The sequence below is a fragment of the Impatiens glandulifera genome, chromosome 1 (assembly GCF_907164915.1).
Source record: "Impatiens glandulifera chromosome 1, dImpGla2.1, whole genome shotgun sequence".
NCBI classification, from domain to species: domain Eukaryota; kingdom Viridiplantae; phylum Streptophyta; class Magnoliopsida; order Ericales; family Balsaminaceae; genus Impatiens; species Impatiens glandulifera.
In genome coordinates this window covers 106,999,536-107,011,688 of record NC_061862.1, presented here as the reverse complement: position 1 = coordinate 107,011,688, position 12,153 = coordinate 106,999,536, and the positions used below count along the sequence as shown (strand labels likewise).

The window sequence follows — 12,153 nt, the reverse complement described above, 5'->3', positions numbered from 1 at the left end:
TACAGAAATGCAATTATCTGCTAACAAAATAAATATTTTTAAGAGGATAATAAAAAGTTTAGCCAACACAAATAGAGAAAATAAAGGGAGACTTTAACATAAGTGATAAGTCAATTAATGAACAAAATAAATGAACTTTTCTTTATTATTTATAATATATATATATATATATAATGTGAATACTTATCTTTTTTTGTTTTAAATTTTTAATATATTTTGTTTGCATGACCTTTTTAAAAAAAAAACAAAATTATATATTAGAGCCTATATATATATGTTTCTTATCCAGCAAAAACAGTAATACACTGAAAGAGAGAGAACAGAGAGACAGCACAATGGATGAAGAATGTGGAGAAGGAATTAGAACCCCTCTAAGTAAGTTTATACTACCTTAAACATCTTTTCACCATTATCTTTGTTATAAATCAATTCACAGTTTTCATAAGAAATTTGTGAAATTATATTTGTTATAGATTAATTAATTCACGATTTTAATTCAAAAGAGTCTTCTCTACGATATCAAAGTTTTTTTTTCGATTCTCATTGTATAAACGTGAGCTCATGCTAGTTTTTTAACCTAAAAAATTTGATTTTGTATACAATAGTTAGAAATTGTGGTCAATAACTAGACAAAAGTGTTTAAAAACAAGTTGTCACAAAATATATATACTAAGTTACTAACCATCTTTACAAGTTATAAAACTTTAGTGCATGTGAAGTTTTAAACATACTATCGAGCTAAATGAATTTTTTCAAAAGATAATATTATTTACTACTAATATTGATCATATGACTTGTCTAGTGTCATCTAGAGAAGAAAGAATCGAGGACTCGGAAGAAAACTCACCCGTGGAACAAGTGGCTCTCACCGTTCCAACAGGAGATGATCCTTCTCTTCCGGGCCTCACCTTTCGAATGTGGGTTCTCGGTATCTTGTCATGTTTTGTTCTCTCTTGTATCAACCAATTTTTCTGGTACAGAACCGAACCCTTGATTATAAGTGCCATATCCGCCCAAATCGCAGTTGTGCCATTAGGGAGACTAATGGCGGCAAAAATAACGAGTCACATTTTCTTAAAGGGCACTAGCTATGAGTTCACTTTGAATCCTGGTCCATTTAATGTGAAGGAGCACGTTTTGATTACCATTTTCGCTAACTCTGGGGCTGGGACTGTTTACGCCATTCACTTGGTTACGGTCGTGAAGGTTTTTTACAGGCGTAATATCTCGTTCTTCGTCTCTTTGATCGTCGTTATTACTACTCAGGTGCGATTTAGTTATATACAAATTAAGATGTTGTTAAAAATTAAAAAGAAATTATGAGCATAAAATATATAGAAATTTCATCATTTATTTATGGTAGCTACAACAGCCCGGACACAAATAATTAAATATGAGCTCTAAAAACACTTTAATGGAATCGAGATCTTAAGCTTAATACTTTAATCTCACAAATATTTCAAGCTTCATTAAATATTATAAAATTAATCAAACTTGTAATTAGCCCATTAGTATTAGTACTGCCCTTTTTCCTAATTTTGGTTTGATCATTGAAAAATATCCAACCTAGTTATCTAGTATTTCTTATTTTATTTTAAAAAATTATAACGGCTCTATAGGACTAGTATTTTTCATTTGAATTTATTAATACCAACAAAATTTATTTGTTTAGATCTAACTTGAATTGTCATGAATTTTTTTACTTTTTTTTAGAAATAGCCCCGTTTTCATTTTCATGAGTTAACCAAGTTAAAAACAGAAACATACAAAAACGCCTAAACCAAGGGGGAAAATTGTTCCGAATCTTTGTTCTCAAAATGTATATATAGATCCACATGAAGTTAGAAATGTTCAAGTGAGGTTGAATTTTGTTCTTAACTATGTTTACTCCTTTCATTAATTAAGCAACATATTAAATAGATGACATACCATTAAGAACTATATATATAGGAAGCCTCTTTATTGAGTTTTTGATCAATCTAACTATATTCAATTCCTTTTTATTTGTATTTAGTTCTTCGTTAAAAAATTTAACTTGTTTAATGGTTAAAGACCATACCCTAAATGATTAAATATCTCAACTTTGATTCTTACTTCATAAAAAAATGTAATAATTTAAAGTAATTGATCTAAGGAATTATATTAACTTTCTTTTCTATAATAAACTATGATTTTAAAATATATATATAATTAAAAAATATAATCATCAATTTTGCAGATTTGTTCATGATCAATATTGATTAATTTAGCATACAGAAATAGAGTACTGTGTCATTTTTTTATTTACAATGTTTAGTATCATTTATTATTTAGGTTTGTAAAATTATTTATTAGTACAATTATAGTGGTGGCATCAATCTCAACTTAAACTTTGTTATTAAGTGAAATTTAACATGAAATATTTGTTCTTATTAATATAAATATTTAAAAATTGAATTTAGTGAATGAATGATTAAAAAATTGATAGTATTTGTGGATGAGATCATTCTATCTAAAGGGCAATTAAACCAGCATGTGAGTCTAGATAAAATATGATCTTATTTATATTAAATTCAGTCAGAGCAGATGGGTAAAATTAAAGTAAACAAAAATGACTAATTAAATAACCCAATATTTTTTTTTACCTAATTCTTAAATATTCTAATAGCTTTCTAAATAGCTTCAGACAATAATGTGGTTGTTGAAGATATATTATACCTAATTTGTCCACCAGATGGCCCTCTTCAAAGATTTGACTCCACTTAGATTATAATAGATGAAGTTAATTTCAAATATTTTGGGATGGGTTATAAGCACCATTATTAAGAGTTCCAACATGTATTTAATCACTTATGTTTTCTGGAAAAATAAGAATAATTTTATTTTTGTTACTTATTTTACTTTTACCATTCTTAATAAAGAAAAATAAGGTTAATTTGAATTACAGGTTCTAGGGTTTGGTTGGGCAGGTATATATAGAAGATACTTGGTGGAACCTGCGGCAATGTGGTGGCCGTCGAACCTTGTTCAAGTGTCACTATTTCGGTATGTTTGAAGATATTTAAATACTAGTATTTTATAATTATAATAATTATAATTATTTTTGAAATTTTTTAAAATAAAATTAAAAATTGAAAGTGATTTTATTTTATTTATATGAAAGTTGTGATTGAATTAAATGATTTTTTTTAAATAAAAGTGGATAAAAAAAGTAATATTTTGATAAATTTTGATATTGAATTGTTGAATTTTTTTTTTATCAATTTTAGGAAAAAGAAAAAGGAAATGTAGATAATAAGTTCAATAGAGTTTTGATAATGGCATACATAATCAATTTTTAATAACAATTAATATATATATATATATATATATATATATATATATATATATATTATAAGTTAAAGAAAAATATATTTAAATTGGGAACTAGAGTAGTTTTTAAACTCAGACCATTTAAAAGATAATAATTATGAGTGTAAATTGAGATTTGAAGTTTTATACTATATTCAAATTGGAACCTAAAGTTAAAAATGCACAACAAATTAATTTAAAATTAAATAAGACATTTCATAGAGAAATAATTATATGTAAAAATTAAAGATGGGTATATAGAAAATTCATTGGGACCAAATTAAAGGAATTAGAAATATATTCAAATGTGGACCTAATTTTACATTGTAACTAAACTATAATTTTTTTTAAATAAACAAATGCATTGATTTAAAACAATATTCACAAGTTTATAAAAATATGGTAATTATTAATATTTATATTAAGACTCATTTTCTTAAAATGAAATAAATGCATTATTTTTAAAAAAAATTAAATTTATTATTTCAATTACATTGAAAAATTAGTTTATTTTATTTTGAGAATAGATAGAAGGAGGGAAATTGGGGAAGAGAATGAGAGAATGGTGTGTATCACTTCATTAACGGGGAAAAAATGAAAAAAAAAGTGTGGGAAGAAAGAAAAGAAATAATTTTTAAAAAATTTCAGCAATAAATTGCACGTTATCATTCCCTTTCTTGTTTGATATTTCAGCTATAAGATTTTTTTTTTCATCTACAAAAAGTTGTATGACTAATATATTTATTATAAAAACAGGGCTTTGCATGAGAAAGAAGAAAGATTGAAAGGAAGGTTGACATGTATTCAGTTCTTCATAATTGTCATTAGTTGTAGCTTTGCTTATTACATTTTTCCAGGTTACCTTTTCAAAATATTGACATCATTCTCATGGGTATGTTGGATATTTCCTAAATCCGTATTAGCCCAACAACTCGGTTCGGGCCTATATGGGCTTGGGCTTGGATCTTTGGGCTTTGACTGGTCAAGCATAGCATCCTACCTTGGAAGCCCATTAGCAAGCCCATGGTTTGCCACGGCAAATGTTGCTGTTGGTTTCTTCTTGGTGATGTATGTACTAACTCCCGCAAACTATTGGTTGAATGTCTACAATGCCAAAACATTTCCATTGTTCTCCGATGAGCTTTTTAAGGCAAATGGATCTGAGTACAATATATCGAGTATCGTGGACTCTGATTTCAGCCTCGATATCAACGCTTACGATCAAGAAGGTCCTCTTCATCTTAGTACTTTCTTCGCCATGTCTTATGGAGTAGGATTCGCCGCTCTTAGTGCCACTATTATGCATGTGTTATTGTTTCATGGAAGGTAATATATAATAACAAACATTTTTCCAATATTTATTCACTCCCCATAACTAATCTCATTACTATTATATATTAAAAAAGGGAAATTTGGGAGCAAGCAAGGGCTAGTTGTAAGGAGGAAAGATGGGACATACACACAAAGTTGATGAGTGGTTATAAACAAGTGCCTCAATGGTGGTTTTGGGTGATACTTGTGGCCAACATTGGGGCCGCCATCTTTGTGTGTGAGTACTACAATGAGCAACTTCAATTGCCGTGGTGGGGAGTCCTCCTTGCTTGCGCCGTTTCATTTGTCTTCATCCTACCTATAGGTGTCATTTGTGCGGTTACGAATCAAGTAATTTTCCTATGACTCCTTGTTGATTGTTAAACATGCATGCATGCAAATATAAGGGTGTTAAATAAAAAAATGGAATTAAAAGAATTAAGATAAGGTCAACTATCAATTGTTTGTCGATGATGTCCGAGGGAAAGCTAGCTTGTATAATAGAAAAAAAAATAGTTAAAAGAAAAACCTAGATAATGTTACCAATCAAAGATTGTAATTTATTACTAAAATAGTAAAAGATTAGAAGAGGCTACTTTTATAATCTCCTATATAACTACTTGCATAAATAAGATTTGATTTAGAGATAATTATATATCCATGTTATCCTCTAATTTGTTATCCCTTAGTATGCTTCAATCTGATCATATTCTTCCAAGATCCGTTTATCGATCAGTAAAGAAAAACAAAAACATGTATAAATGAGAAAGACCAAATCTTTGTAATAAGTGAAATCAGTTATGCTATATATATTGCAAACATTAAAAACATTGTAATCACTCGAATCAATACAATGCAAGCTTAAGTTTTTTTCTTCCTTTTTTATTGCTATGATTATGTTTTTTTCTTTTTTTTTTTGTAAATTTATATAATATGTGTGTGTTTAATCTATCTCGAACTTGATATGATTGGATTAAACAGTTCTTGACGTTGAATGTCTTAACGGAGTTCATAATTGGGTACTTGTATCCGGGATATCCAGTGGCCAATATGTGCTTCAAGGTTTATGGAGAAATGAGCATGGCTCAAGCTGTTGTATTTCTTCAAGACTTAAAACTCGGTCACTACATGAAAATCCCACCTAGAAATATGTTCATGGCACAGGTACTGCGCACCAATATTTAATCACCACGTACCTTAAATGTTTTTTTTATTTGTAATTGCATTTCGATCAGTTCATCTTATGTTAATGAAAAATGCAGATTTTAGGAACATTGATAGCTGTTATAGTGTACTTGGGCACGGCATGGTGGTTGTTGGAAACAATCCCCGATATCTGTGAATCCTCCTCTTCTATTTGGACATGTCCATCCGATACTGTCTTCTATGACTCAACCGTCATATGGGGCTTGATCGGTCCCCGTCGTATCTTCGGAAATCAAGGCACTTATAGAGCCATAAATTGGTTCTTTCTCGGTGGATTCATTGCACCTATTATTGTATGGTTAGCCCACAAGGTACGTACTTTAATTATATATTAAATTTCCTCCCACCTCATTAATATAGAACTAGTTATTGAACAAATACAACCTTAAACTATGACATTATTAAAAGTTGATGAATACTTTTGTATTTTATTGACTTATAACCTTTCATTTTGAATAGAAATTTCCGGAGAAGAATTGGATTCGACTAATAAACATGCCAATCTTGATCGGTGCGACGGGAAGGATGCCACCGGCAACAGCTGTTAATTACACAACATGGATTCTCGTAGGGTTCTTGTCTGGTTTTGTGGTTTATCGATACCGACCACATCTATGGAAGAAGTATAATTATGTGTTGTCTGGTGGGTTGGAAGCTGGTTTGGCATTTATGGCAATATTGTTGTATTTGTGTCTTGGAATGGAAGAGATAAGCCTTGATTGGTGGGGGAATGATCTTGACGGTTGTTCTTATGCCACGTGTCCTACTGCCAAAGGTGTTAAGGTAGATGGCTGTCCTGTTGTCTCCTAGTTTATAAGGATAAATCAAGAAAGGGTTCATTTCACCTATAACAACATAGTTTTTTATCATTTGATTAACATTGAAAATTAAACTCATTTATTTCCTTATTTCTTCATTTTTCTCTTTCGGTCTCTCTCTATTTTATTTTTATTTTTTATCACCCTCAAACGATTATCAAAGACCAGATCACAATTATTCTTCTTTCTCAAATTTTTAAATAGTTTTAATTTCAACCTCTTCATGTCAATGGATGAACACATCTTAACGAGCTAAGTCTCAATAGAGGTATTTTTTTTTCAGAAAAAGTTAGGATTTATTCATTTAAAAAAAATAGGGTTTATTCGTTTAGCCGAAATTTGATCCGGTAAAATTTGGAGTTTTGAAAGACTTATTGTCCTCAAATAAGTTGGTTATATACTGAATTCATTATAAAGTAACCAGTCGTTTTCAAAAGTTTTATAGTTTTCTTGGGAAAGATACATTTTGCATAAATAAGATATTTTGTTTAATTTTTTATTATAGTTTTGTATAAATGAATTCTTTATATATGAAAAAGAGAAATTCATCAATTTTTTCTAATAAAGATGGCCCAAACTTTACTAATTATAAAATGTGGGGAGCATATACTATAAACATACTGCTTTAAAGTGCTTCCTTTGTTAATTTGTTAATACTAATAATGAGTTTAAGTCATGTTCAAACATGATTCAATTTAACAGTTCAAAATGAATATTAAGTATTTAACAATAAAGTTTTTTCCAGGATTATAGTAATATACGGAAGGTGAATTTACGAGTTGTCGATGTTTAAATTTTGAACAAAATGAAGACCGTACAGAAAATGATATTAATATTATCAACAAATGTTAGAATATAATAATGAGGTTTTTCCTTAATGTATGAATGATAATATTGTTTTCTACTTGATATAGATTTGGATAAAAATGATTCATTTATCATAAAATAAAAGACTTTGTACCACAATTAAGAATGGAGTTTGAGACTTAAGAAAAAGTGTATGATTTTTATTTGACATATGCTAAGAGGACAAGTTTTGGCATAAGAAAATCTCGTAGTCATAGTAATATTTGGCTAAAATATTGGATATGGTCTTTTGTTGTAGTGCTCAAGGTAAAAGGGGAAAAGATAAATGATTGGTTTATGTGAATTGCAGTGAGCCTGAAACAAGATTAGGTTGTGAACCTAAACTAAAGATCTGTAACTGAACAAGTGGCATGTTTATTGTGGTGCAATTTGTAAAAGAGCATAGTCATCATCTTTCAAGTCCAAACAAGACTCACCTACATATAAGCCATAGAAAAATATCTTCTTTAGCTAAAATACAGATTGAAATGGCAAATGACATAAGAATCCCTTCAAAAGCATCTCAAAATCTCATTGCGAGATAAATGAGGGAAATCGTTTGTAGGTTTTATTCCTGAAGATTACAAAAATTACTTGTGTTCGAAAAGAAGAAAAAGTATGCTGTTAGGGTACACATGAGGTGTTTTAGAATATTTGCAAGAACAACAATCTAGTGATAATAGCTTTTATCATTCTCTTCAAGTTGACGAGGATGATTTGATAAAAAATATATTTTTGGTTTGATGCAAAAATGAGAGCTGATTATTAAAATTTTGGAGATGTTTGTTTTGATACAACATATAGGAAGAACAATGAGGGTCGTCCACTTGCATTATTTATTGGTATCAATCACCACAAGCAATCAATAGCTTTTGGTGCCGCTTTATTATATGATGAAAGTTCGTTGACGTTTGAATGGTTGTTCGATACATTTGTTGAGACTATGGCTGGAAGAAAACCTATAACAATTTTTACAGATCAAGATGCAGCCATAGAAAAGGCCTTAACTTCTAAATGGCCAACAATACATCATCGATTGTGTATTTGACATATTTAGCAGAATGTTGCTATACATTTGAGTGATTTTTTTTCTCAATTTAAAGAGCGCGTTTTCTAGGGATTTTGCTACATGTATATATGAATTCGATGAAGAGAAAGACTTTTTTGAAGTATGGTCCATGATGTTGAACAAGTATTCACTAAAAAAGAATGATTGGTTGAAGCGTATATTTCAGATCAGAGAGAAATGAGCTTTGGTGTATGTAAGACATATGTTTTCTGCAAATATGACTACAACCCAAATAGTTAAAAGTTTTAACAGCCTTATAAAAAATACGTCTCTTATAAACACAAGTTCTCAGTATTCTTTCATCATTTTGAAAGGCTTCTTGAAGATCTTCGATATAGAGTTAAAAGATGGTTTCAAATCAAATAATAGCATTCATTATTTACGACATCCTATTGGAATTTTAAAACAAGCAAGAAAGATTTACACTCTTGAGGTATTCAAATGGTTTAAAGATGAGTGGTTCAAATGTCATGATTATAACGTTGAAACTTATATTGAGGATGCTGGTTCATTGGTGAAATATAAATTTATTCCTCGAGGCAAGGGTTATCATCATATAGTTACACTTTATCCAACATATGAAAGAGTTGAGTGTGATTGAAGAAAATTGAGTTTGCGGGAATCTTGTGTTCTTATGTTTTAAAAATATATACGATCATCAATGTCTATCACCAATGTCTATGACATTCCTAATGTGTACATATTGAAAATATGGGCACGAGGTGCTAAGGTTGGATATGTTGGAGTCAAAGATTCAAATATTGATGATCAGTCTTTGGAGCCTAAAATACTTATAATATCCGATATAAAGAACTATGTGGGTTGTTTATTCAATTGAGTATCAAGGTAGCGGGGAGAAAAAACACTTATAAGATTGTTAAAGATAGTTTTTTGGGTTTGTGTAAAGTGATAGATGCAAATTTGCAATTTATTGAGCCAACTGGCTCTAGTCTTCTTAATAAGAAAGAGTGGATAGAAACTGATGAAGTGGATTCTATGGCGAAAGGAATAAAAATAGTAGTTTTAGGCAAAAGATTAAAAGGTGGTCTAGAAAAGATTTCATGGAAGAGAAAATCTTTGAAAAAGATCAATCAACCATCACTAGTCGGGTCTCTTTCATGTGTGCCTAATGAACATATCAATATCAGTTGAATTGTGTTTAAAATTATTTTAGTGATGCAATACTGTTGTAATTGATATCAAAAGTTTTTAAAACTATATTTTTTTTGTCTTAACTGATAACACATACGTATGCATTTGGTGACTCTGTTGATAGTTTAAGTATGTCTGAAATTCAAGCTTCACAAATTTCGTTAGTACCACATTCTCAAGTATGTTCGTAATCCTACTTATCCTTTCTGTTGCTTCCTTTTGACTTAGTTGAAAACAATAAATCCTATAAGTCTAAGAATGGGGACAATTCAATTAATTGAAATGCATTGATAAGAGTAGGAAGTGATTCTGATCTTTCTCCTCTTGATCACATGCCTACATATATATTAAAATATTAGTTGATGTTTGAATGATTCATATATGTTAGTTGGGACTTCCACAAGTTATATGTAATAATTCATCATTCTGATTTTAAAATACAGTTAATGACTGATAATAAAAGAAGATAAATGAAAATGTGTTATTATTATAGGAAAGTTATTGTACCCTAAGATGTTGAGGTCATTGAGGTCAAAGTCACTTATCTTTAGGTTCCCCTTTACATCAAGAAGAACGCTCTCTAACTGTATATTCATTCATTCAAAGTTATTAATATTATCATTAGTGCAATCTCAAGATACTGAAATATATGCATTTTTAAGACTTTAAAAACAAACTTTGAGAACTCTGTGGTAAAGCCCTTTGTCATGACAGAACTATCCCCGTCAATTAACGGTTGGAAAAGCTTCCTTCCATAAACTTCAAAGAGCTGCCATTTGGTAGAATGTAAAGTTAGATGTAATAATAGATACATGCTGGTTTAATATTGGGTTTTTGCAAATAAACCAGTTTTTTATGAGAATTTAAATCTAAAATCTTCTTGAATCTTACTATTATGTCGAACAATTCTGTCTAAAATATAAAATATATGTCTTACGAACAATATCAACATTGGTTGAAGTGTGTTTAGATTTGTTTTAGTGACAATAATGTTATAATTGATGTCAAATGTTTCTAAAATTATATTTTTTGTTTTAACTGATAACTAATACGCATGTACTTGGTGATTCCGTTAATAGTTTTAGTATATTTGGAACTCAAGCTTCACAAGTTCTATTAGCACTGCATTTTCAGGTACATTCGTAATCTAACTTTAATTTTTTTTTTTAAATTGAAAGAAATATGTAATTATCATATTTTATTGACTTCATAGAATGGACATATAGTCTATATGAATTCAAATCTAAGACATTTGGGTTATTGTAGTTCACAACCTTCGATATTTTTGTCAAATACACAATTGGTATTTATTGTTATACAAATAATATTTAGTCATATATTTAACTATTTTTTTAAATAAATTAGAGAATATTGTTGATTAATTATTGAATAATTTCGAACATTTATTATGTTGTAGCTGGAACAACAAATTGAAATTGATTATTCGTAAAGGTAAGAGGCCAATGATACAATATTATATGATATATTCGATGAACAAATTAGAGAATGGTGTAGTAATATTTGTAAAATAGAAGTTTTCTCTATTTGATCTACATTATTATGATAGAATATCAAATGTAGTACTTTTGTGATTGTATGTAAAATGTAGTGATTTTTAGAAAATGTTTTTATTTGGGTGATTTCTAATGTATATTCAAATATATTTTTGATGATTTTTAAACTTTGCAAAATTACTAGTTTAATTTTAAGATTCATATTCCACATATGAGGACAAATTAGGCATTGATATTGTTACATTTACCCATTTGTATAGTTCATTCATGTCATATGAATTTATTTATTTTTAAATAAATAACATGTTTTTATGTAATTACTTGTCATTGTCATTTCAGTAAATGAAAAATTTTTACAACCTTATCAATTAATTATACAAATGAAGCCCATCTAGCCAGACTTTAAAAATGAAAACATTTGCTACAATTTCCATTCAACCTTCTTATTTATATTGTCTTGCTTTGTTTTTTTTTTCATCAAAATTTCTAGTAATTTGCCATAATTTGAGTCAAGTGTATCATTTACATTAAATAAAAAAAAAAATAAGTCATTTACTACAAGATATTTTAAACTAACTAGTAATCCATATGATCAACAATACAATAATTACCACACATAACTTCCATTGTCTTAATCTAAGTTTTTCAAGTGTAACCTCCCCATTTTAACTTCGGCATCTTTTTCATTTACACGCCGTAACAAATCAGGTATAATACTTTTAGCTCTTTGATAAATTTTTGGATCATACCAATAAAAAAATCAACATACTTGATATTCCTGCCCAAATAATTCATAAAAAATATATATTACTAACTTTACATGATAAAAATTATTAACATATATTTAATACATATACCGACCAATTAGGACATGACCAAAATCTCCTTTCTGGATTAGTATACTTTC

General features: G+C 29.0%; 1 protein-coding gene across 1 annotated transcript; it reads left to right on the top strand.

The window, feature by feature from the left end:
• Positions 1 to 789: 789 nt before the first annotated feature.
• Positions 790 to 6,671, top strand: LOC124939619 (oligopeptide transporter 7-like). The gene is made up of 7 exons (XM_047480081.1): positions 790 to 1,266; positions 2,927 to 3,024; positions 4,087 to 4,656; positions 4,737 to 4,992; positions 5,623 to 5,805; positions 5,904 to 6,158; positions 6,307 to 6,671. Exons 1-7 carry the CDS (start codon positions 790 to 792, stop codon positions 6,655 to 6,657), a joined length of 2,190 nt encoding a protein of 729 aa, XP_047336037.1. The 3' UTR covers positions 6,658 to 6,671.
• Positions 6,672 to 12,153: the final 5,482 nt, after the last annotated feature.